General features: G+C 45.7%; 1 protein-coding gene across 3 annotated transcripts in view; it reads left to right on the top strand.

Annotated features, from left to right (window-relative positions):
* LOC132377981 (cadherin-related family member 4-like) overlaps positions 1-23,799 on the top strand; it is a 97,981-nt gene that overhangs the window by 45,976 nt on the left and 28,206 nt on the right. For all 3 annotated transcript variants that reach the window (XR_009506860.1, XM_059944549.1, XM_059944550.1), the window contains one exon: positions 19,294-19,503. Coding sequence is in view for 2 of the 3 variants with exons in the window: in XM_059944549.1 (XP_059800532.1) it covers positions 19,294-19,503 (210 nt within the window). In the remaining variant the exon portion in view is untranslated. The remainder of the gene's footprint in view (positions 1-19,293; positions 19,504-23,799) is intronic.

The following is a 23,799-nucleotide window of genomic DNA, read 5'->3' as shown; positions in this document are numbered from 1 at the left end:
TGAGGATTGTCAGTGTGAGTGTAGACCATCAGTGTGTGTATGGACCATCAGTGTGAGTGTGGACCATCAGTGTGAGTGAGGATTGTCATTGTGAGTGCATTGTCAGTGTGACTGTTGACCATCAGTGTGCATATGGACCATCAGTGTGAGTGAGGATTGTCAGTGTGACTGGAGACCATCAGAGTGAGTGTGAACCATCAGTGTGAGTGTGGACCATCAGTGTGAGTGTGGATTGTCATTGTGAGTGCATTGTCAGTGTGACTGTTGACCATCAGTGTGAGTGTGGACCATCAGTGTGTGTGTGGACCATCAGTGTGAGTGTGGATTGTCATTGTGAGTGCATTGTCAGTGTGACTGTTGACCATCAGTGTGAGTGTGGACCATCAGTGTGAGTGAGGATTGTCAGTGTGAGTGTAAACCATCAGTGTGACTGTAGACCATCAGAGTGTGTGTGGACCATCAATGTGAGTGTGGATTGTCATTGTGAGTGCATTGTCAGTGTGACTGTTGACCATCAGTGTGAGTGAGGATTGTCAGTGTGAGTGCATTGTCAGTGTGACTGTTGACCATCAGTGTGTGTGTGGACCATCAGTGTGAGTGTGGATTGTCATTGTGAGTGCATTGTCAGTGTGACTGTTGACCATCAGTGTGAGTGTGGACCATCAGTGTGAGTGAGGATTGTCAGTGTGAGTGTAAACTATCAGTGTGACTGTAGACCATCAGGGTGAGTGTGAACCATCAGTGTGAGTGTGGACCATCAATGTGAGTGTGGATTGTCATTGTGAGTGCATTGTCAGTGTGACTGTTGACCATCAGTGTGAGTGAGGATTGTCAGTGTGAGTGCATTGTCAGTGTGACTGTAGACCATCAGAGTGAGTGTGAACCATCAGTGAAGGTGTGGACCATCAGTGTGAGAATTGATTGTCAGTGTGAGTGTGGATTGTCATTGTGAGTGCATTGTCAGTGTGAATGTTGACCATCAGTGTGAGTGAGGATTGTCAGTGTGACTGTAGACCATCAGAGTGAGTGTGAACCAACAGTGTGAGTGTAGACCATCAGTGTGAGTGGGGATTGTCAGTGTGAGTGTGGACCACTAGTGTGAGTGTGAACCATCATTGTAAGTGTGGACCATCAGTGTGAGTGAGGATTGCTAGTGTGAGTACATTGTCAGTGTGACTGTTGACCATCAGTGTGAGTGAGGATTGTCAGTGTGAGTGCATTGTCAGTGTGACTGTGGACCATCAGAGTGAGTGGGAACCATCAGTGTGAGTGTGGATCATCAGTGTGTGTACGGATTATCATTGTGAGTGCATTGTCAGTGTGACTGTTGACCATCAGTGTGAGTGTGGACCATCAGTGTGAGTGAGGATTGTCAGTGTGTGTATGGACCATCAGTGTGAGTGTGGACCATTAGTGGGAGTGTGGATTGTCAGTGTGACTGTAGACCATCTGTGTGAGCGTGAACCATCAGTGTGAGTGTAGACCATCAGTGTGAGTGTGGATTGTCATTGTGAGTGCATTGTCAGTGTGACTGTTGACCATCAGTGTGAGTGTGGACCATCAGTGTGAGTGAGGATTGTCAGTGTGAGTGTAAACCATCAGTGTGACTGTAGACCATCAGAGTGAGTGTGAACCATCAGTGTGAGTGTGGATTGTCATTGTGAGTGCATTGTCAGTGTGACTGTTGACCATCAGTGTGCATATGGACCATCAGAGTGAGTGTGGACCATCAGTGTGAGTGAGGATTGTCAGTGTGAGTACATTGTCAGTGTGACTGTAGACCATCAGAGTGAGTGGGAACCATCAGTGTGAGTGTGGACCATCTGTGTGAGTGAGGATTGTCAGTGTGAGTGTGGACCATCAGTGTGAGTGTGGACCATCAGTGTGAGTGAGGATTGTCAGTGTGAGTGTGGACCATCAGTGTGAGTGTTGACCATCAGTGTGAGTGAGGATTGTCAGTGTGAGTGTGGACCATCAGTGTGAGTGTGGACCATCAGTGTGAGTGAGGATTGTCAGTGTGAGTGTGGACCATCAGTGTGAGTGTGGACCATCAGTGTGAGTGAGGATTGTCAGTCTGAGTGTGGATTGTCATTGTGAGTGCATTGTCAGTGTGAATGCATTGTCAGTGTGACTGTTGACCATCAGTGTGAGTGTAGACCATCAGTGTGTGTATGGACCATCAGTGTGAGTGTGGACCATCAGTGTGAGTGAGGATTGTCAGTGTGAGTGTAGACCATCAGTGTGTGTATAGACCATCAGTGTGAGTGTGGACCATTAGTGTGTGTGTGGATTGTCATTGTGAGTGCATTGTCAGTGTGACTGTTGACCATCAATGTGAGTGTGAACCATCAGTGTGACTGTTGACCATCAGTGTGAGTGAGGATTGTCATTGTGAGTGATGATTGTCAGTGTGAGTGAGGATTGTCAGTGTGAGTGCATTGTCAGTGAGACTGTAGACCATCAGAGTGAGTGTGAACCATCAGTGTGAGTGTGGACCATCAGTGTGAGTATGGACCATCAGAGTGAGAGTGGACCATCAGTGTGAGAATTGATTGTCAGTGTGAGTGTAGACCATCAGTGTGAGTGTGGACCACCAGTGTGCGTATGGACCATCAGAGTGAGTGTGGACCATCAGTATGAGTGAGGATTGTCAGTGTGAGTACATTGTCAGTGTGACTGTAGACCAACAGAGTGAGTGGGAACCATCAGTGTGAGTGTGGACCATCAGTGTGTGTATGGATTGTCATTGTGAGTGCATTGTCAGGGTGACTGTTGACCATCAGTGTGTGTGTGGACCATCAGTGTGAGTGAGGATTGTCAGTGTGACTGTAGACCATCAGTGTGAGTGTGGACCACCAGTGTGAGTGTGGACCATCAGTGTGTGTCTGGATTGTCATTGTGAGTGCATTGTCAGTGTGAGTGTAGACCATCAGTTTGTGTATGGACCATCAGTGTCAGTGTGGACCATTAGTGGTTGTGTGGATTGTCAGTGTGACTGTAGACCATCTGTGTGAGCGTGAACCATCGGTGTGAGTGTTAACCATCTGTGTGAGTGTGGACCATCAGAGTGAGTGTGAACCATCAGTGTGAGTGTGGATTGTCAATGTGAGTGTGAACCATCAGTGTGAGTGGGGATTGTCAGTGTGAGTGTGGATTGTCATTGTGAGTGCATTGTCAGTGTGACTGTTAACCATCAGTGTGAGTGTGAACCATCAGTCTGACTGTTGATCATCAGTGTGAGTGAGGAGTGTCAGTGTGAGTGCATTGTCAGTGAGACTGTAGACCATCAGAGTGAGTGTGAACCATCAGTGTGAGTGTGGACCATCAGCGTGTGTATGGACCATCAGAGTGAGAGTGGACCATCAGTGTGAGAATTGATTGTCAGTGTGAGTGTAGACCACCAGTGTGCATATGGACCATCAGAGTGAGTGTGGATCATCAGTGTGAGTGAGGATTGTCAGTGTGAGTACATTGTCAGTGTGACTGTAGACCATCAGAGTGAGTGGGAACCATCAGTGTGAGTGTGGACAATCAGTGTGAGTGTGGACCATTAGTGTATGGATTGTCATTGTGAGTGCATTGTCAGTGTGTGTGTAGACCATCAATGTGTGCATGGACCATCAGTGTGAGTGTGGACCAATAGTGGGAGTGTGGATTGTCAGTGTGACTGTAGACCATCTGTGTGAGCGTGAACCATCAGTGCGAGTGTTAATCATCTGTGTGAGTGTGGACCACCAGTGTGAGTGAGGATTGTCAGTGTGTGTGTAGACCATCAGTGTGTGTATGGACCATCAGTATGAGTGTGGACCTCAGTGTGAGTGTGGATTGTCATTGTGAGTGCATTGTCAGTGTGACTGTTGACCATCAGTGTGCATATGGACCATCAGAGTGAGTGTGGACCCTCAGTGTGAGTGAGGATTGTCAGTGTGAGTGTGGACCATCAGTGTGACTGTAGACCATCAGAGTGAGTGTGAGCCATCATAGTGAGTGTGGACCATCAGTGTGAGTGAGGATTGTCAGTGTGAGTGCATTGTCAATGTGACTGTAGACCATCAGAGTGAGTGTGAACCATCAATGTGAGTGTGGACCATCAGTGTGAGTGAGGATTGTCAGTGTGAGTGTAGGCCATCAGTGTGTGTATGGACCATCAGTGTGACTGTGGACCATTAGTGGGAGTGTGGATTGTCAGTGTGACTGTAGACCATCTGTGTGAGCGTGAACCATCAGTGTGAGTGTTAACCATCTGTGTGAGTGTGGACCACCAGTGTGAGTGAGGATTGTCAGTGCGAGTGTAGACCATCAGTGTGAGTGTGGACCATTAGTGTGAGTGTGGATTGTCAGTGTGTGTATGGACAATCAGTATGAGTGTGGACCATTAGTGTGAGTGTGGATTGTCATTGTGAGTGCATTGTCAGTGTGACTGTTGACCATCAGTGTGCATATGGACCATCAGTGTGAGTGAGGATTGTCAGTGTGACTGGAGACCATCAGAGTGAGTGTGAACCATCAGAGTGAGTGTGAACCATCAGTGTGAGTGTGGACCATCAGTGTGAGTGTGGATTGTCATTGTGAGTGCATTGTCAGTGTGAGTGCATTGTCAGTGTGACTGTTGACCATCAGTGTGAGTGTGGACCATCAGTGTGTGTGTGGACCATCAGTGTGAGTGTGGATTGTCATTGTGAGTGCATTGTCAGTGTGACTGTTGACCATCAGTGTGAGTGAGGATTGTCAGTGTGACTGTAGACGATCAGAGTGAGTGTGAACCATCAGTGTGAGTGTGGACCATCAGTGTGAGTGTGGATTGTCATTGTGAGTGCATTGTCAGTGTGAGTGCGTTGTCAGTGTGAGTGCATTGTCAGTGTGACTATTGACCATCAGTGTGAGTGTGGACCATCAGTGTGTGTATGGACCATCAGTGTGTGTGTGGACCATCAGTGTGAGTGTGATTTGTCATTGTGAGTGCATTGTCAGTGTGAATGCATTGTCAGTGTGACTGTTGATCATCAGTGTGAGTGTGGACCATCGTTGTGAGTGAGGATTGTAAGTGTGAGTGTGGACCATCAGTGTGAGTGAGGATTGTCAGTGTCAGTGTGGACCATCAGTGTGAGTGTGGATTGTCATTGTGAGTGCATTGTCAGTGTGACTGTTGACCATCAGTGTGAGTGTGGACCATCAGTGTGAGTGAGGATTGTCAGTGTGAGTGTGGACCATCTGTGTGAGTGTGGACCATCAGTGTGAGTGAGGATTGTCAGTGTGAGTGTGGACCATCAGTGTGAGTTTAGGATTGTCAGTGTGAGTGTGGATTGTCATTGTGAGTGCATTGTCAGTGTGAATGCATTGTCAGTGTGACTGTTGACCATCAGTGTGAGTGAGGATTGTCAGTGTGAGTGTGGATTGTCAGTGTGAGTGTGGACCATCAGTGTGAGTGAGGATTGTCAGTGTGAGTGTGGACCATCAGTGTGAGTGTGGATTGTCATTGTGAGTGCATTGTCAGTGTGAGTGTAGACCATCAGTGTGTGTATGGACCATCAGTGTGAGTGTGGACCATCAGTGTGAGTGTATACCATCAGTGTGATTGTAGACCATCAGTGTGATTGTAGACCATCAGTGTGAGTGTGGACCATCAGTGTGAGTGAGGATTGTCAGTGTGAGTGTGGACCATCAGAGTGAGTGTGGATTGTCATTGTGAGTGCATTGTCAGTGTGACTGTTGACCATCAGTGTGAGTGAGGATTGTCAGTGTGAGTGAGGACCATCAGTGTGAGTGAGGATTGCCAGTGTGAATGTGACCCATCAGTGTGAGTGTGGACTGTCATTGTGAGTGCATTGTCAGTGTGAGTGCATTGTCAGTGTGACTGTTGACCATCAGTGTGAGTGTGGACCATCAGTGTGTGTATGGACCATCAGTGTGAGTGTGGATTGTCATTGTGAGTGCATTGTCAGTGTGACTATTGACCATCAGAGTGAGTGTGGACCATCAGTGTGTGTATGGACCATCAGTGTGTGTGTGGACCATCAGTGTGAGTGTGATTTGTCATTGTGAGTGCATTGTCAGTGTGAATGCATTGTCAGTGTGACTGTTGACCATCAGTGTGAGTGTGGACCATCGGTGTGAGTGAGGATTATCAGTGTGAGTGTGGACCATCAGTGTGTGTGTGGACCATCAGTGTGTGTGTGGACCATCAGTGTGAGTGTGGATTGTCATTGTGAGTGCATTGTCAGTGTGACTGTTGACCATCAGTGTGAGTGAGCATTGTCAGTGTGAGTGAGGATTGTCATTGTGAGTGCATTGTCAGTTTGACTGTTGACCATCAGTGTGAGTGTGGACCATCAGTGTGAGTGAGCATTGTCAGTGTGAGTGTAAACCATCAGTGTGACTGTAGACCATCAGAGTGAGTGTGATCCATCAGTGTGAGTGTGGACCATCAGTGTGAGAATGGATTGTCAGTGTGAGTGTGGATTGTCATTGTGAGTGCATTGTCAGTGTGACTGTTGACCATCAGTGTGAGTGAGGATTGTCAGTGTGACTGTAGACGATCAGAGTGAGTGTGAACCATCAGTGTGAGTGTGGACCATCAGTGTGAGTGTGGATTGTCATTGTGAGTGCATTGTCAGTGTGAGTGCGTTGTCAGTGTGAGTGCATTGTCAGTGTGACTATTGACCATCAGTGTGAGTGTGGACCATCAGTGTGTGTATGGACCATCAGTGTGTGTGTGGACCATCAGTGTGAGTGTGATTTGTCATTGTGAGTGCATTGTCAGTGTGAATGCATTGTCAGTGCGACTGTTGATCATCAGTGTGAGTGTGGACCATCGTTGTGAGTGAGGATTGTAAGTGTGAGTGTGGACCATCAGTGTGAGTGAGGATTGTCAGTGTCAGTGTGGACCATCAGTGTGAGTGTGGATTGTCATTGTGAGTGCATTGTCAGTGTGACTGTTGACCATCAGTGTGAGTGTGGACCATCAGTGTGAGTGAGGATTGTCAGTGTGAGTGTGGACCATCTGTGTGAGTGTGGACCATCAGTGTGAGTGAGGATTGTCAGTGTGAGTGTGGATTGTCATTGTGAGTGCATTGTCAGTGTGAATGCATTGTCAGTGTGACTGTTGACCATCAGTGTGAGTGTGAACCATCAGTCTGACTGTTGATCATCAGTGTGAGTGAGGATTGTCAGTGTGAGTGCATTGTCAGTGAGACTGTAGACCATCAGAGTGAGTGTGAACCATCAGTGTGAGTGTGGACCATTAGTGGTTGTGTGGATTGTCAGTGTGACTGTAGACCATCTGTGTGAGCGTGAACCATCAGTGTGAGTGTTAACCATCTGTGTGAGTGTGGACCATCAGAGTGAGTGTGAACCATCAGTGTGAGTGTGGATTGTCAGTGTGAGTGTAGACCATCTGTGTGAGCGTGAACCATCAGTGTGAGTGTTAACCATCTGTGTGAGTGTGGACCATCAGAGTGAGTGTGAACCATCAGAGTGAGTGGGGATTGTCAGTGTGACTGTAGACCATCTGTGTGAGCGTGAACCATCAGTGTGAGTGTTAACCATCTGTGTGAGTGTGGACCATCAGAGTGAGTGTGAACCATCAGTGTGAGTGGGGATTGTCAGTGTGAGTGTGGATTGTCATTGTGAGTGCATTGTCAGTGTGACTGTTGACCATCAGTGTGAGTGTGAACCATCAGTCTGACTGTTGATCATCAGTGTGAGTGAGGATTGTCAGTGTGAGTGCATTGTCAGTGAGACTGTAGACCATCAGAGTGAGTGTGAACCATCAGTGTGAGTGTGGACCATCAGCGTGTGTATGGACCATCAGAGTGAGAGTGGACCATCAGTGTGAGAATTGATTGTCAGTGTGAGTGTAGACCACCAGTGTGCATATGGACCATCAGAGTGAGTGTGGACCATCAGTGTGAGTGTGGATTGTCATTGTGAGTGCATTGTCAGTGTGACTGTTGACCATCAGTGTGAGTGTGGACCATCAGTGTGAGTGAGGATTGTCAGTGTGAGTGTGGACCATCTGTGTGAGTGTGGACCATCAGTGTGAGTGAGGATTGTCAGTGTGAGTGTGGATTGTCATTGTGAGTGCATTGTCAGTGTGAATGCATTGTCAGTGTGACTGTTGACCATCAGTGTGAGTGTGAACCATCAGTCTGACTGTTGATCATCAGTGTGAGTGAGGATTGTCAGTGTGAGTGCATTGTCAGTGAGACTGTAGACCATCAGAGTGAGTGTGAACCATCAGTGTGAGTGTGGACCATTAGTGGTTGTGTGGATTGTCAGTGTGACTGTAGACCATCTGTGTGAGCGTGAACCATCAGTGTGAGTGTTAACCATCTGTGTGAGTGTGGACCATCAGAGTGAGTGTGAACCATCAGTGTGAGTGTGGATTGTCAGTGTGAGTGTAGACCATCTGTGTGAGCGTGAACCATCAGTGTGAGTGTTAACCATCTGTGTGAGTGTGGACCATCAGAGTGAGTGTGAACCATCAGAGTGAGTGGGGATTGTCAGTGTGACTGTAGACCATCTGTGTGAGCGTGAACCATCAGTGTGAGTGTTAACCATCTGTGTGAGTGTGGACCATCAGAGTGAGTGTGAACCATCAGTGTGAGTGGGGATTGTCAGTGTGAGTGTGGATTGTCATTGTGAGTGCATTGTCAGTGTGACTGTTGACCATCAGTGTGAGTGTGAACCATCAGTCTGACTGTTGATCATCAGTGTGAGTGAGGATTGTCAGTGTGAGTGCATTGTCAGTGAGACTGTAGACCATCAGAGTGAGTGTGAACCATCAGTGTGAGTGTGGACCATCAGCGTGTGTATGGACCATCAGAGTGAGAGTGGACCATCAGTGTGAGAATTGATTGTCAGTGTGAGTGTAGACCACCAGTGTGCATATGGACCATCAGAGTGAGTGTGGGCCATCAGTGTGAGTGAGGATTGTCAGTGTGAGTACATTGTCAGTGTGACTGTAGACCATCAGAGTGAGTGGGAACCGTCAGTGTGAGTGTGGACAATCAGTGTGAGTGTGGACCACCAGTGTGAGTGAGGATTGTCTGTGTGACTGTAGACCATCAGTGTGAGTGTGGACCACCAGTGTGAGTGTGGACCATCAGTGTATGGATTGTCATTGTGAGTGCATTGTCAGTGTGACTGTTGACCATCAGTGTGAGTGAGGATTGTCAGTGTGAGAATTGATTGTCAGTGTGAGTGTAGACCATCAGTGTGAGTGGGGATTGTCAGTGTGAGTGTGGACCATCAGAGTGAGTGTGGACCATCAGTGTGAGTGAGGATTGTCAGTGTGAGTACATTGTCAGTGTGACTGTAGACCATCAGAGTGAGTGCGAACCATCAGTGTGAGTGTGGACCATCAGTGTGTGTATGGACCATCAGAGTGAGTGTGGACCATCAGTGTGAGAATGGATTGTCAGTGTCAGTGTGGACCATTAGTGGTTGTGTGGATTGTCAGTGTGACTGTAGACCATCTGTGTGAGCGTGAACCATCAGTGTGAGTGTTAACCATCTGTGTGAGTGTGGACCATCAGAGTGAGTGTGAACCATCAGTGTGAGTGGGGATTGTCAGTGTGAGTGTGGATTGTCATTGTGAGTGCATTGTCAGTGTGAGTGCATTGTCAGTGTGACTGTTGACCATCAGTGTGAGTGTGGACCATCAGTGTGTGTATGGACCATCAGTGTGAGTGTGGATTGTCATTGTGAGTGCATTGTCAGTGTGACTATTGACCATCAGAGTGAGTGTGGACCATCAGTGTGTGTATGGACCATCAGTGTGTGTGTGGACCATCAGTGTGAGTGTGATTTGTCATTGTGAGTGCATTGTCAGTGTGAATGCATTGTCAGTGTGACTGTTGACCATCAGTGTGAGTGTGGACCATCGGTGTGAGTGAGGATTGTCAGTGTGACTGTAGACCATCAGAGTGAGTGTGAACCATCAGTGTGAGTGTGGACCATCAGTGTGAGAATTGATTGTCAGTGTGAGTGTAGACCATCAGTGTGAGTGGGGATTGTCAGTGTGAGTGTGGACCATCAGAGTGAGTGTGGACCATCAGTGTGAGTGAGGATTGTCAGTGTGAGTACATTGTCAGTGTGACTGTAGACCATCAGAGTGAGTGCGAACCATCAGTGTGAGTGTGGACCATCAGTGTGTGTATGGACCATCAGAGTGAGTGTGGACCATCAGTGTGAGAATGGATTGTCAGTGTCAGTGTGGACCATTAGTGGTTGTGTGGATTGTCAGTGTGACTGTAGACCATCTGTGTGAGCGTGAACCATCAGTGTGAGTGTTAACCATCTGTGTGTGTGTGGACCATCAGAGTGAGTGTGAACCATCAGTGTGAGTGGGGATTGTCAGTGTGAGTGTGGATTGTCATTGTGAGTGCATTGTCAGTGTGACTGTTGACCATCAGTGTGCATATGGACCATCAGTGTGAGTGAGGATTGTCAGTGTGACTGGAGACCATCAGAGTGAGTGTGAACCATCAGAGTGAGTGTGAACCATCAGTGTGAGTGTGGACCATCAGTGTGAGTGTGGATTGTCATTGTGAGTGCATTGTCAGTGTGAGTGCATTGTCAGTGTGACTGTTGACCATCAGTGTGAGTGTGGACCATCAGTGTGTGTGTGGACCATCAGTGTGAGTGTGGATTGTCATTGTGAGTGCATTGTCAGTGTGAGTGCATTGTCAGTGTGACTGTTGACCATCAGTGTGAGTGTGGACCATCAGTGTGTGTGTGGACCATCAGTGTGAGTGTGGATTGTCATTGTGAGTGCATTGTCAGTGTGACTGTTGACCATCAGTGTGAGTGAGGATTGTCAGTGTGACTGTAGACGATCAGAGTGAGTGTGAACCATCAGTGTGAGTGTGGACCATCAGTGTGAGTGTGGATTGTCATTGTGAGTGCATTGTCAGTGTGAGTGCGTTGTCAGTGTGAGTGCATTGTCAGTGTGACTATTGACCATCAGTGTGAGTGTGGACCATCAGTGTGTGTATGGACCATCAGTGTGTGTGTGGACCATCAGTGTGAGTGTGATTTGTCATTGTGAGTGCATTGTCAGTGTGAATGCATTGTCAGTGCGACTGTTGATCATCAGTGTGAGTGTGGACCATCGTTGTGAGTGAGGATTGTAAGTGTGAGTGTGGACCATCAGTGTGAGTGAGGATTGTCAGTGTCAGTGTGGACCATCAGTGTGAGTGTGGATTGTCATTGTGAGTGCATTGTCAGTGTGACTGTTGACCATCAGTGTGAGTGTGGACCATCAGTGTGAGTGAGGATTGTCAGTGTGAGTGTGGACCATCTGTGTGAGTGTGGACCATCAGTGTGAGTGAGGATTGTCAGTGTGAGTGTGGATTGTCATTGTGAGTGCATTGTCAGTGTGAATGCATTGTCAGTGTGACTGTTGACCATCAGTGTGAGTGTGAACCATCAGTCTGACTGTTGATCATCAGTGTGAGTGAGGATTGTCAGTGTGAGTGCATTGTCAGTGAGACTGTAGACCATCAGAGTGAGTGTGAACCATCAGTGTGAGTGTGGACCATTAGTGGTTGTGTGGATTGTCAGTGTGACTGTAGACCATCTGTGTGAGCGTGAACCATCAGTGTGAGTGTTAACCATCTGTGTGAGTGTGGACCATCAGAGTGAGTGTGAACCATCAGTGTGAGTGTGGATTGTCAGTGTGAGTGTAGACCATCTGTGTGAGCGTGAACCATCAGTGTGAGTGTTAACCATCTGTGTGAGTGTGGACCATCAGAGTGAGTGTGAACCATCAGAGTGAGTGGGGATTGTCAGTGTGACTGTAGACCATCTGTGTGAGCGTGAACCATCAGTGTGAGTGTTAACCATCTGTGTGAGTGTGGACCATCAGAGTGAGTGTGAACCATCAGTGTGAGTGGGGATTGTCAGTGTGAGTGTGGATTGTCATTGTGAGTGCATTGTCAGTGTGACTGTTGACCATCAGTGTGAGTGTGAACCATCAGTCTGACTGTTGATCATCAGTGTGAGTGAGGATTGTCAGTGTGAGTGCATTGTCAGTGAGACTGTAGACCATCAGAGTGAGTGTGAACCATCAGTGTGAGTGTGGACCATCAGCGTGTGTATGGACCATCAGAGTGAGAGTGGACCATCAGTGTGAGAATTGATTGTCAGTGTGAGTGTAGACCACCAGTGTGCATATGGACCATCAGAGTGAGTGTGGGCCATCAGTGTGAGTGAGGATTGTCAGTGTGAGTACATTGTCAGTGTGACTGTAGACCATCAGAGTGAGTGGGAACCGTCAGTGTGAGTGTGGACCACCAGTGTGAGTGAGGATTGTCTGTGTGACTGTAGACCATCAGTGTGAGTGTGGACCACCAGTGTGAGTGTGGACCATCAGTGTATGGATTGTCATTGTGAGTGCATTGTCAGTGTGAGTGTAGACCATCAATGTGTGCATGGACCATCAGTGTGAGTGTGGACCATTAGTGTGAGTGTGGATTGTCATTGTGAGTACATTGTCAGTGTGAGTGTAGACCATCAGTGTGCATATGGACCATCAGAGTGAGTGTGGACCCTCAGTGTGAGAGAGGATTGTCAGTGTGAGTGCATTGTCAGTGTGACTGTAGACAATCAGTGTGAGTGTGGACCATCAGTGTGAGTGAGGATTGTCAGTGTGAGTGTAGACCATCAGTGTGTGTATGGACCATCAGTGTGAGTGTTAACCATCTGTGTGAGTGTGGACCACCAGTGTGAATGAGGATTGTCAGTGTGAGTGTAGACCATCAGTGTGCTTATGGACCATCAGTGTGAGTGTTAGCCATCTGTGTGAGTGTGGACCACCAGTGTGAGTGAGGATTGTCAGTGTGAGTGTAGACCATCAGTGTGTGTATGGACCATCAGTGTGAGTGTGGACCATCAGTGTGAGTGAGGATTGTCATTGTGAGTGCATTGTCAGTGTGACTGTTGACCATCAGTGTGCATATGGACCATCAGTGTGAGTGAGGATTGTCAGTGTGACTGGAGACCATCAGAGTGAGTGTGAACCATCAGTGTGAGTGTGGACCATCAGTGTGAGTGTGGATTGTCATTGTGAGTGCATTGTCAGTGTGAGTGCATTGTCAGTGTGACTGTTGACCATCAGTGTGAGTGTGGACCATCAGTGTGTGTGTGGACCATCAGTGTGAGTGTGGATTGTCATTGTGAGTGCATTGTCAGTGTGACTGTTGACCATCAGTGTGAGTGTGGACCATCAGTGTGAGTGAGGATTGTCAGTGTGAGTGTAAACCATCAGTGTGACTGTAGACCATCAGAGTGTGTGTGGACCATCAATGTGAGTGTGGATTGTCATTGTGAGTGCATTGTCAGTGTGACTGTTGACCATCAGTGTGAGTGAGGATTGTCAGTGTGAGTGCATTGTCAGTGTGACTGTTGACCATCAGTGTGTGTGTGGACCATCAGTGTGAGTGTGGATTGTCATTGTGAGTGCATTGTCAGTGTGACTGTTGACCATCAGTGTGAGTGTGGACCATCAGTGTGAGTGAGGATTGTCAGTGTGAGTGTAAACCATCAGTGTGACTGTAGACCATCAGGGTGAGTGTTAACCATCAGTGTGAGTGTGGACCATCAATGTGAGTGTGGATTGTCATTGTGAGTGCATTGTCAGTGTGACTGTTGACCATCAGTGTGAGTGAGGATTGTCAGTGTGAGTGCATTGTCAGTGTGACTGTAGACCATCAGAGTGAGTGTGAACCATCAGTGAAGGTGTGGACCATCAGTGTGAGAATTGATTGTCAGTGTGAGTGTGGATTGTCATTGTGAGTGCATTGTCAGTGTGAATGTTGACCATCAGTGTGAGTGAGGATTGTCAGTGTGACTGTAGACCATCAGAGTGAGTGTGAACCAACAGTGTGAGTGTAGACCATCAGTGTGAGTGGGGATTGTCAGTGTGAGTGTGGACCACTAGTGTGAGTGTGAACCATCATTGTAAGTGTGGACCATCAGTGTGAGTGAGGATTGCTAGTGTGAGTACATTGTCAGTGTGACTGTTGACCATCAGTGTGAGTGAGGATTGTCAGTGTGAGTGCATTGTCAGTGTGACTGTGGACCATCAAAGTGAGTGGGAACCATCAGTGTGAGTGTGGATCATCAGTGTGTGTACGGATTATCATTGTGAGTGCATTGTCAGTGTGACTGTTGACCATCAGTGTGAGTGTGGACCATCAGTGTGAGTGAGGATTGTCAGTGTGTGTATGGACCATCAGTGTGAGTGTGGACCATTAGTGGGAGTGTGGATTGTCAGTGTGACTGTAGACCATCTGTGTGAGCGTGAACCATCAGTGTGAGTGTAGACCATCAGTGTGAGTGTGGATTGTCATTGTGAGTGCATTGTCAGTGTGACTGTTGACCATCAGTGTGAGTGTGGACCATCAGTGTGAGTGAGGATTGTCAGTGTGAGTGTAAACCATCAGTGTGACTGTAGACCATCAGAGTGAGTGTGAACCATCAGTGTGAGTGTGGATTGTCATTGTGAGTGCATTGTCAGTGTGACTGTTGACCATCAGTGTGCATATGGACCATCAGAGTGAGTGTGGACCATCAGTGTGAGTGAGGATTGTCAGTGTGAGTACATTGTCAGTGTGACTGTAGACCATCAGAGTGAGTGGGAACCATCAGTGTGAGTGTGGACCATCAGTGTGAGTGAGGATTGTCAGTGTGAGTGTGGACCATCAGTGTGAGTGTGGACCATCAGTGTGAGTGAGGATTGTCAGTGTGAGTGTGGACCATCAGTGTGAGTGTGGACCATCAGTGTGAGTGAGGATTGTCAGTGTGAGTGTGGACCATCAGTGTGAGTGTGGACCATCAGTGTGAGTGAGGATTGTCAGTGTGAGTGTGGACCATCAGTGTGAGTGTGGACCATCAGTGTGAGTGAGGATTGTCAGTCTGAGTGTGGATTGTCATTGTGAGTGCATTGTCAGTGTGAATGCATTGTCAGTGTGACTGTTGACCATCAGTGTGAGTGTAGACCATCAGTGTGTGTATGGACCATCAGTGTGAGTGTGGACCATCAGTGTGAGTGAGGATTGTCAGTGTGAGTGTAGACCATCAGTGTGTGTATAGACCATCAGTGTGAGTGTGGACCATTAGTGTGAGTGTGGATTGTCATTGTGAGTGCATTGTCAGTGTGACTGTTGACCATCAATGTGAGTGTGAACCATCAGTGTGAGTGAGGATTGTCATTGTGAGTGATGATTGTCAGTGTGAGTGAAGATTGTCAGTGTGAGTGCATTGTCAGTGAGACTGTAGACCATCAGAGTGAGTGTGAACCATCAGTGTGAGTGTGGACCATCAGTGTGAGTATGGACCATCAGAGTGAGAGTGGACCATCAGTGTGAGAATTGATTGTCAGTGTGAGTGTAGACCATCAGTGTGAGTGTGGACCACCAGTGTGCGTATGGACCATCAGAGTGAGTGTGGACCATCAGTGTGAGTGAGGATTGTCAGTGTGAGTACATTGTCAGTGTGACTGTAGACCAACAGAGTGAGTGGGAACCATCAGTGTGAGTGTGGACCATCAGTGTGTGTATGGATTGTCATTGTGAGTGCATTGTCAGGGTGACTGTTGACCATCAGTGTGTGTGTGGACCATCAGTGTGAGTGAGGATTGTCAGTGTGACTGTAGACCATCAGTGTGAGTGTGGACCACCAGTGTGAGTGTGGACCATCAGTGTGTGTCTGGATTGTCATTGTGAGTGCATTGTCAGTGTGAGTGTAGACCATCAGTTTGTGTATGGACCATCAGTGTCAGTGTGGACCATTAGTGGTTGTGTGGATTGTCAGTGTGACTGTAGACCATCTGTGTGAGCGTGAACCATTGGTGTGAGTGTTAACCATCTGTGTGAGTGTGGACCATCAGAGTGAGTGTGAACCATCAGTGTGAGTGTGGATTGTCAATGTGAGTGTGAACCATCAGTGTGAGTGAGGATTGTCAGTGCGAGTGTAGACCATCAGTGTGAGTGTGGACCATTAGTGTGAGTGTGGATTGTCAGTGTGTGTATGGACCATCAGTGTGAGTGAGGATTGTCATTGTGAGTGCATTGTCAGTGTGACTGTTGACCATCAGTGTGCATATGGACCATCAGTGTGAGTGAGGATTGTCAGTGTGACTGGAGACCATCAGAGTGAGTGTGAACCATCAGAGTGAGTGTGAACCATCAGTGTGAGTGTGGACCATCAGTGTGAGAATTGATTGTCAGTGTGAGTGTAGACCATCAGTGTGAGTGTGGACCACCAGTGTGCGTATGGACCATCAGGGTGAGTGTGGACCATCAGTGTGAGTGAGGATTGTCAGTGTGAGTACATTGTCAGTGTGACTGTAGACCAACAGAGTGAGTGGGAACCATCAGTGTGAGTGTGGACCATCAGTGTGTGTATGGATTGTCATTGTGAGTGCATTGTCAGGGTGACTGTTGACCATCAGTGTGTGTGTGGACCATCAGTGTGAGTGAGGATTGTCAGTGTGACTGTAGACCATCAGTGTGAGTGTGGACCACCAGTGTGAGTGTGGACCATCAGTGTGTGTCTGGATTGTCATTGTGAGTGCATTGTCAGTGTGAGTGTAGACCATCAGTTTGTGTATGGACCATCAGTGTCAGTGTGGACCATTAGTGGTTGTGTGGATTGTCAGTGTGACTGTAGACCATCTGTGTGAGCGTGAACCATTGGTGTGAGTGTTAACCATCTGTGTGAGTGTGGACCATCAGAGTGAGTGTGAACCATCAGTGTGAGTGTGGATTGTCAATGTGAGTGTGAACCATCAGTGTGAGTGGGGATTGTCAGTGTGAGTGTGGATTGTCATTGTGAGTGCATTGTCAGTGTGACTGTTAACCATCAGTGTGAGTGTGGACCATCAGAGTGAGAGTGGACCATCAGTGTGAGAATTGATTGTCAGTGTGAGTGTAGACCACCAGTGTGCATATGGACCATCAGAGTGAGTGTGGACCCTCAGTGTGAGTGAGGATTGTCAGTGTGAGTGTGGACCATCAGTCTGACTGTAGACCATCAGAGTGAGTGTGAGCCATCATAGTGAGTGTGGACCATCAGTGTGAGTGAGGATTGTCAGTGTGAGTGTAGACCATCAGTGTGTGTATGGACCATCAGTGTGAGTGTGGACCATCAGTGTGAGTGTATACCATCAGTGTGATTGTAGACCATCAGTGTGATTGTAGACCATCAGTATGAGTGAGGATTGTCAATGTGAGTGTGGATTGTCATTGTGAGTGCATTGTCAGTGTGAATGCATTGTCAGTGTGACTGTTGACCATCAGTGTGAGTGAGGATTGTCAGTGTGAGTGTGGACCATCAATGTGAGTGTGGATTGTCATTGTGAGTGCATTGTCAGTGTGACTGTTGACCATCAGTGTGAGTGAGGATTGTCAGTGTGAGTGTGGATCATCAGTGTGAGTGAGGATTGCCAGTGTGAATGTGACCCATCAGTGTGAGTGTGGACTGTCAGTATGAGTGTGAATTATTAATGTGTGTATAGTCCATCAGTGTGAGTGTGGACCATGAGTGTGAGTGTGCACCATCAGTGTAAGCTGTGATGATCAGTGTGAACAGGGATCATTAAAGTGAATGTGGATTGTCAGAGTGAGTGTGGACCATCAGAGTGAGTACAAAAGTATAGAGTGTCAGTGAACTATTAGTGTGTGATCAGTGTGTGTGTGTACCATCAGTATACAGTCCATCATTCTAAGTGTGAACCATTTGTGTGAGTGTGAGTATCAATGTGACCATCAGAGTGAGTGTGCACCATCAGCATGAGCTCTCAGTATGTGGATGTGACAGTGAACCATTGGTGTGAGAACTGTCAGGATGAGTATGAACCATCAGTTTGAATCTGAACTATCAGTTAATGTGAACCGTCAGTGTGAGCTGGGACCATTGGTATGATCTGGACCAGTGCGTTGAGTATAGTGAGGGTCGGGCTACAGGAAATAGAATGACCGCATTATTTTCCCTTCATCATGGGGATGGAAAGACTGATTAATGAAGAATGTCTGTGAATTATTACACTAGACAACAAAGATTTTGCTTCCTGAATAATTTTGGGTGTACCTTATGGATTTTGGGCTGCTGATCATGAAAATCGCCATGATATTTCCCTATCACACCAATTTTTGAAATCACTTACATTTGTTATTTCAATTCATAATTCAAGTCAGAGTAACGGATGCCAAGATTAAGGCATTGTTTTTATTGGTCCACAAATCAAACAGATCAGTAACAGGCAATTTGAAGCACTTCTCGTGGGACCAGAGAAAATCGCATGGAAGGCATTATAGGGCGTTGTTGAAAGTTTTCTTGGCAACTACAGAGCACCAAACTACATGTAGCTGTTTGATAACATGCTTCAGTCATACAAAACCATGAAGTGCAACATGTCACTGAAGATTAATTTTCTTTATTCCCAATTTGACATCTTCCCTTTCAATCTTGATGCTGTCAGTGACAAGCATGGTGAAAGGTTTCACCAGGACATTGTGGTCACGGAGAAACAGCATCCAGGCAACTGGAATCCATCAGTGCTGTCTGATTATTGTTGGACACTTAAGCAAGAAACATCAGACACTGAGTACAAATAAAAATCATGATCAAAACATTTTAGTGTAGTTGAACTATTGCAAAGCATCAGCACTGTTATGCAATTAAATGAATTCCTATGTGATACAAGTAGCTTGAAATTATATTTGTGTTCACCTTTAAGCAGTCTATCATAAACAAACGAAAAATCTGAGAAAGCAATAGTTTCGAAAAAATTGTTGTCCAGTGTTATCAGAACAAATGCCAAAAGGTTGGGGAAGACTGGATTAATAGAGTAAGGGAAAATCTATAATATTGAACTCGGATTGTGCTTTCAATCTTGTAACCTGCAGCAGGAAAGTTGTTGCTTGTTTGGCCAAAGAAACATTCACAAACATTATACATGTCCTCGGGCTGTTAGTTAGCAAAGTTGCAATAAGTCAATCAAGCAAATAGCAGCGTATTTTAAATTACAAGCAGACTGGGCAGATGTATATGGTAGCATGTGAACATTCACACAGCGCCAGTCACTCACCCACCTCTGGGCCACTCTGCAGGAATTGTTTAAAATGTTACAACTGCACCCTAACCTCCCACCAGACCCCGCCATTCCCATGATTTCTCCAACAAGAACCAGCAGACATTGAAGGAGGGTATGGGAATATAAAGGAGCCTGGGTTTTGTGTGGCCGTGGAAGGGGGTTATCCACTTCACAGTTCCGTCCTTCTCTTTCAGCCACAGTCTCACTGCTGGTGATCGTCAGCCAGGTCAATGAGTTCCCTCCCGTCTTTCATGGTCCCAAAGAGTTCACTGTTCCCGAGAACAGCGCAGGGAACACACGAGTGGGTGTGGTGAATGCTACCGATGCTGACTGGATCTACAACAACATTCAGTTCTCCATTGTGGGGCACATCCCACCCATCTTCTACATCCACCCCTTCACCGGTTAGTGATCTTCAGAGAGACTTGGGTTTGGGGAGAATGGTGAGTCAAACTGGTTGTGGGAAAGGGGGGGAGGGGGGTAATGACCTCAAAATTACAAAATACAAGAAAGAAGTTATCACCAGGGCTTGTTTCCCTTCATTTTGTTTCATGCAATGAGTTAACACTGATGGCTTCACAACCAGTGAGGCACCTTTGAGGGTTGGGTACTGTTGTAATGAACAAAACGTGTGGATGAGTGTGTGCCTACAAAGACTTACTGTACCGTCCCAAACCAAAAGTCATGGATGAATCAGGAGGTACATTGTCTGCTGAAGGCTAGATCTGTGGCAACCCAGGCCTGTACCAGAATACCAGGTATGATTTGTGGAGGCTATTTCGAGGGTGAAAGGACAATTTCATATGAGGTAGGAGGCGGTGTCAGATTCACAGCAACTGTGGCAGGGACTGCAAGACATTACTCCCTACAAAGATAAACCCAATAGTATGAACGGAGGTGATGCTTCACTACTAGATGAACTCAATGCCTTATACGCACGCTTTGAAAGGGAGAACACAACTACAGGTGAGAAGCTCCCTGTTGCACCTGGTGACCCTGTGATCTCTGTCTCAGAGGCCGATGTTAGGCTGTCTAAAGAGAGTGAACCCTCGCAGGGTGGAAGGTCCCGATGGAGTACCTGTTAAGGCTCTGAAAACCTGTGCCAACCAACTAGTGGGAGTATTCAAGGACATTTTCAACCTCTCACTGCTATGGGCAGAAGTTCCCACTTGCTTCAAAAAGGCGATAATTATACCAGTACCAAAGAATAATGTGAGCTGCCTTAATGACTATCGCCCGGTAGCACTCACATTGACAGTCATGAAATGCTTTGAGAAGTTGGTCGTGACTAGACTGAACTCCTGCCTCAGCAAGGACCTGGACCCACTGCAATTTGCCTATCGCCACAATAGGTCAATGGCAGACACAATCTCAATGGCTCTCCACATGGCTTTAGACCACATGGACAACACAAACACCTATGTCAGGATGCTGTTCATCGACTATAGCTCAGCATTTAATACCATCATTCCCACAATCCTGATTGACAAGTTGCAGAACATGGGCCTCTGTACATCCCTCTGCAATTGGATCCTCAACTTCCTAACCGGAAAACCAGTCTTTCTTTTTAAATCTTTTTATTGATTTTTGAACAAAACATAATAACAATAGAAATACAGAGAGATTAGGAATACAAAGTTAATAGATTAGTATATACAGTAATGACTATTAGTAACACAAATGTGCCAGATCTCCCAAACTCATCCTGTATTTATAATGAAAAGAAAAACTCCCAAAAAATATATATACAAACGAAAAAAAAACAACTAACTTAAAAATAAAGAAAAAAGAAACTGGGCTATTATATTAGAACAGATATAAACAGTAGTGTCAATAACTCCGCTCCTCTATCCAAATAATTAATGCTGATAAAAGAGGTTCAGGAAAGGTCAATTTAGCTCATATGAAAGTGTTGAATAAATGGTCTCCAGGTTTCTTCAAATTTAACCGAAGGGTCAAAAATAACACTTCTAACTTTCTCTAAATTTAAACAGGATATAGTTTGGGGAAACCACTGCTCCATAGTCATCTCTACTGCATCTGTAAAGCAGCAGTAACTTCCACAAAATCCAGGGGTTTCAAACATCTAACAACCTTGAAGTCTTTCAGCTAGCTTGTCCACTTATGAGCAACTGATGTTGATATAGTGTCATCCTAACCAAGCTCTTTCTTACATAGAACTTGTAGGATCTTCTTAGTAGATAACACCATTGGACTCAAGATTCCTTTTTTAAATCTTTTTATTAATTTTAAGCAAACATAAATGAAACATGAATACAGAGAGCTTGAGAGTACATAATTAATAGGTTAAGGTATAAATACAAATAGATGATAATCCATATATAATAACTTCCCAAACTCATAGTAATTATAAAAAATGGAGTGAATAAGAAAAACCCCTCCAAAACAAAGAAAAAAAAACCAAACCAACATGGGTCATTGCATTATGTCAAATATACACAGTAGCGTCAATAACTCCGAACCTCCATCCAAATAATTAAGGATAATAAAAGTAAGGTTTAGGAAAAGTCAGTTTAGCTCATATGAAAATATTGAATAAATGGTCTCCAGGTTTCTTCAAATTTAACCGAAGGGTCAAAAATAACACTTCTAATTTTCTCTAAATTTAAAAAGGATATAGTTTGGGAAAACCACTGGAATGTAGTTGGGAGTATTAATCTCTTTCCAGTTCAATAAAATGGATCTTCTGGCCATTAATGTAGCAAATGTAATCATCCAATGAGCCAATGGGGATAAATGACTATTATCCACCATTGGTAAGCCAAAAATTGCAGTAATAGGGTGAGGGTGTAAATTAATACTCAAAACTGTTGAAAGAATACTAAAAATATCTTTCCAATATTTCTCTAAAAGAGGGCAGGACCAAAACATATGAGTCAAAGAGGCTACTTTGGAATTACATCTATCACAGATAGGATTAATATGGGAATAAAAACAAGCAAGTTTGTCATTAGACATATGGGCCCTATGCACTACCTTAAATTGTATCAACGGGTGCTTAGCACATATAGAAGAGTTAACTAACTGTAAAAAGTTTTCCCATTTCTCTGTAGGTAAGGAAAATTGAAGTTCTTTTTCCCATCCATTCTTAATTTTATTTGATATCTCTGGCTGTTATTTTCATAATCATATCATAAATGGTTGCTATTAAACCCTTCTGATAAGGGTTTAAACCTAAAAAAATTTCCAAGATGTCTGTTGGATATTGGAAAAGTCTGCAACATATTATTCAAAAAGTTTCTAATTTGTAAATATCTAAAAAAAAATGGGATCTGGGTAAATTATATTTATTAGACAACTGTTCAAAAGACATGAAACAGTTATCCATGAATGTCGTGAAACATACCCTTCGTTTTCCATATCATAAAAGGTAAAAGGTTAACCAGAGTACAACTCATGAATCCAGAAGAGGGACAATGGGTCGAAGAGGAAGCGGAAGTTACGACACTTCAGACATCTTTGTAGTTTCCGTGTACCCCTCCCCCACCCGCAAGCAGTCTGATACTAAAATTACCCCAAAAGATAACATGATTAAATACAAACCACCCATTACTTTTTAAAAAGGGTTACCGTAACGAAGACAAAACTATAACGATTAATGAAAGAACGTCTTAGAGAGACAAAAGGGTCGAGGCGTTTCGAGCGTGACGTGGCAAAGAAAGGTCTTATGGGAAGAAGAAACTTCTTGACAAAAGAAATTTAAAAAGATTAAATACTTTTATAACATTATGAAGCTTCAGAGAGAGAGGTTGAGCTTCGGCCGCAATAAACTTCCGGGCGACAGCAGCGCTCGCTGAAACCTTTTCGATGAAGTGCTGACGTTGCGGATTTAAAAGACATTCTTTCCCTCGAAATGTCGGGACTGAGCGATGCGGAGTTTGAAATCTTTACAGCTGATCATACCGGGCGGCTCGAAGGGGCGTGATGAAGACAGAATAAAGAGTCGGTCGTGGGAGCGCGGTCGATCCAAAACCTGACAGCAGTTTATCCGCAGGTTCTATTTCCGTCGATTTCTATTTCTCGATCGATTTTCAAGATCATTAATCTTGAAATTATAACGTTCCAGCACTTCAGTCGTAGAATTTACCTCTCGTTCCAAAGTAGCAATTCTACGATCCCTTTGGCGAGCAGCTTCCTCGAGTTCCGTAATTCTTGCTTCTTGTCGTTCAAAATCACTTCTAAGCAACTTAATACTTTCTTCGACCGACTTTAACTTTTCTTCAAACGAGGAAAACTTCTGGGTAAGTTTTTCCTCTCGTGCCTCCTGTAAAAGCATCAAGATTTCATCCAAAGTTAGCGGGGGCTGCTCACCGTCTTTTCTTTCTCCACCGCCATTAGACTCTTTCCCGTTTTTAGCTTCTTGTGGGGTAGCCATTTCCAGCAAGTTAAAATCGAAATATAGATGGCACACCAGCAATATTAACCCCTCTGGTGTAGGTATAAATAAGGCAGTTGGGGTGATCACGGAAGAAAAATGATTGGAGCGAAGCCAAAGTCTGCCTCACACCACGAGCGCCATCTTGAGAGTCTGAAGACCACAGTCTGCGAATTGGTGATAATATCTCCTCCTCGCTGACATCAACACTGGCGCTCCTCAGGGGTGTGTGCTTAACCCACTGCTCTACTCTCTGCATACACATGACTGTGTGGCTAGGCATAGCTCAAATACCACCTACAAA

This window comes from Hypanus sabinus, chromosome 19, assembly GCF_030144855.1.
Source record: "Hypanus sabinus isolate sHypSab1 chromosome 19, sHypSab1.hap1, whole genome shotgun sequence".
In the NCBI taxonomy this organism is placed as follows: Eukaryota; Metazoa; Chordata; class Chondrichthyes; order Myliobatiformes; family Dasyatidae; genus Hypanus; species Hypanus sabinus.
This window is presented reverse-complemented; position numbering and strand designations above follow the sequence as displayed.